The following is a 3,255-nucleotide window of genomic DNA, read 5'->3' as shown; positions in this document are numbered from 1 at the left end:
TTTGGGGGGCACTGTGATTATGATTGAACCCTTCTTAATTAAATTCAAATAATATTTTTTAATAAAATCTCATATTGATTTAAAATTATTTTAAATGTTTTAAATTGAATTTTAAATAGGATTAAATCTTTTAAACATCTCTAGTTTACTACACTAAAGAGAATAAATTAACATTGGAACTAACCCCTCTAAAATACCCATTTCCCAATTTTTTTAAGACATTAGAAGGAATAAAATGAAGGTGATGGAGTATTATAGAAAATACAATGAATTAAATTTTATTTTTTAAAATATATGGATTCAATTTATTTATTAAATTAAATTAAAAAACTATTTCTGAATTCAATATCTTGTCGAGAATTGACGGGAGCTACAAGTAAGCATGATGCAAACCGCCCTTATGCATGCTTTATAATTTAGATAATATTTAGAAAAACAATGCAAATCATGTTTAATGAAACTTCATGGTTTTTTTTTTAATTTTAGATCATTTTAATATATTACTATTAAAATTTTTATTTTAATATATTTTGAAGAAAAAATGCTTTAAACTGATATTATTATTGCAATCTCAAACGCATCTTCAAAGTGGAGGGCCAAGGAAAGGTTGGTGGTGGTGCTCTGCCAAACATGCACCCATGAAGTCATGAACAGTCACAAAGCAACCTTTGGCTGAGTGTTTGAAACACACTGTTCATGATGAAGACTGTATATGGAGTCAATTTATTTATTAAATTAAATTAAAAAAACTATTTTTGAATTCAATACCTTGTCGAGAATTGATGGCTTAGCTAGGGAGCTATAAGTAAGCATGATGCAAACCACCCTTATGCATGCTCTATAATTTAGGTAATATTTAGAAAAACGATGCAAATCATGTTTAATAAAATGTTATGTGTTTTTTTTTTTTAATTTTAGATCATTTTAATATATTACTGTTAAAAATTTTATTTTAATATATTTTAAAGCAAATGCACTTTAAACTGATATTATTATTGCAATCTCAAACGCAGCTCCAAAGTGGAGGGCCAAGGTTAGGGTGGTGGTGGTGCTCTGCCAAACACGCACCCATGAAGTCATCAACAGTCACCAAGCAACCTTTGGCTGAGTGTTGAAACACACTGTTCATGATGAAGACTGAAGAGAGATACTGTATGGGGTTTTTTCCATGTAATTAACTTTTTAAATGATTTTGGATTTTCACAAGATATTTCAGAGAGCCTTTGACTCGGCTCTAATTAAGAAGCAAAGTCTGTAATTCTTTTTCTTTATAATTTCATATAAAATTTTAACTGAAGAACTAAACAAAACCTGGCTTTGCTGAAGGAACTTGATGCTTATCTCTACAGGCGTGAACGACATGAATGGAATATATTCCAATTAATATGAATCACAAAATGAAAATAAAATAAAAACAAAAGGTGAAAGAAACAAAAGGGTTTGTGAAATCACAGGGAATCAAGTTCAATGGCTCTAAGCAAACCCTCTGCCCCCTTCCAAGCTCTAGCCGTGTCTTGTACGGTTGCCTCTCCTCTTCCCCTCTCTCACTACCTGTTCAGTAGTCAACTCTTAATTTCCTGTGTTCCCATTAACCAGAAAATATGAAATTAAATAAGCAAACTAAAAATACGTACAATTATATATTTCCGATACATAAATATCAAAAAAACATTACATTTATTTTTTAACTAATTTTCTCTAAGCAAAAAACACTATTTTTTTTCATTCATTTTGTCCTCGATCATCAAAATTTACAATATTGGACTGGCTGATTATAACTAATCCAGCTAGCAGACAAAGGAAAATAAAGAAAAGAAACGAATTACAATTTTTACACGATTCCATAAATAAATCAAACCCTAAAGCACCAAACATGGTAGTGGTGGTGGTGGTGATATTGGGAATTCTCCTCTTCGATCATGCCTTGAACATTGCGAAACTCCTCAACATGACAAGGAATAGTGATGGGGCCTCGCTGATCAAATCCAAACTCTTCCTCAGCTTCTTTCAACAGGTCCATGAAGAGTGGATGGTTTATATAAATCACAGGAATCACAAACCTTTGTTGCTCCTCGCCTTGACCTACCATGACAGCAAGACACCCTTTCGGGATCTCTTGCAACTCTTTCTTCCCGTGGTGGTGGTGGTGGTGGTTTGGCAAGTGAATATGGAAATTCAAATGGAGTTTATCCCCACTCCCCATTTTCCCACAACCCAGAAAATCAAAGAGAAAATCAAAGAAACAACAAAAGAAACTCAAAAGCCCAAGCTCGCTTTCTTTTCTTGTTTTTGCACTAAATTCTTGGATATTGGCTACAAGAAAACGAGAGAGAAAGGCCAAGGGTCAGAGGCAGAAATGGCAAGCTTGAAAAGGGTAAAAGAAGAGTCTGTAAGAGATCTTGGTATGTTGCTCATGATATATGAGAATCAAAGAAGAACAACATAAGCACAAGAAAGAAAGAAAGATTGAGAGGTCATTGTGCTGTGAAGATTGGTTTATATATATAAAAATATATATAGGAGTGGATGGTTCTGCCTAAGATTTGCTTACACCATACACACAAAAAGGTCATTCATGAGACAGAAACAGCTAGAGTTGCAAAGAGTTCGCATCTTGGGAAGGTCTTTTTTCTTCTTCTTTTTTTCCAATGATTTGCTGTCTAGGAAAAGAGAAGGAAATGATATATAAAAATGATTTTACAGCTGGGATCGAAACACGCTATATATTTACAGGTAATTTGGTTGAAATATTTGACTTTTTGAACAAGGAAAAGGTCCATTGAGTCTTAAGAAATAAATTGGTAACCATAATTTGTCGGGCGATAGAGGGTGAAAAAATATATATGTGTTGGCATGACTTTGCTGGTGTAAGAACTATGTTTCATATGATTGCTTCAAAGCAATAAAAAATTAATCTGAAGTTAAAAAAAAATTAATTTTTTTTAAATATGATTCAATCCCATTTCCAGTCAAAACATAAAACTAGCTGATGTTTAAATAGTATTTAATTATTATTTTGATATAAAAAAATAGAGATACTGAAGAGATAAAACACACCTCATTGTATTTCATGTTTTAAAATTATATAATTTTATTTTAAAATTAATATAAAAACAAATTTAATTTATATTTTTATCTCTTTTATTAAATATATTTTTTATCTCTTCTGTACATGTTAATTATTTCCATCTTAGAATAATAACCAAACACAATATAAAAATATTTATTTTGAATTAGAAAAGGAAATTGCGATTT

The 3,255-nt window shown here is 31.1% G+C and overlaps 1 protein-coding gene across 1 annotated transcript; it reads right to left on the bottom strand.

Annotated features, from left to right (window-relative positions):
• Positions 1 to 1,602: 1,602 nt before the first annotated feature.
• Positions 1,603 to 2,684, bottom strand: LOC105139804 (auxin-induced protein X15). The gene has a single exon (XM_011046410.1). The coding sequence runs from the start codon at positions 2,201 to 2,203 to the stop codon at positions 1,853 to 1,855; it is 351 nt and encodes a 116-aa protein (XP_011044712.1). The 5' UTR covers positions 2,204 to 2,684; the 3' UTR covers positions 1,603 to 1,852.
• Positions 2,685 to 3,255: the final 571 nt, after the last annotated feature.

Source organism: Populus euphratica, unplaced genomic scaffold, assembly GCF_000495115.2.
Source record: "Populus euphratica unplaced genomic scaffold, PopEup_1.0 scaffold97.1, whole genome shotgun sequence".
Lineage (NCBI taxonomy): Eukaryota > Viridiplantae > Streptophyta > Magnoliopsida > Malpighiales > Salicaceae > Populus > Populus euphratica.
Note: the sequence above shows the minus strand (reverse complement) of the source record. Positions and strands in the feature narration are given on the sequence as shown.

What these genes read in the sequence shown, in the direction of transcription:
- LOC105139804 (XM_011046410.1), bottom strand. Translation starts at nt 2,203, where the DNA reads ATGGGGAGTGGGGATAAACTCCATTTGAATTTCCATATTCACTTGCCA.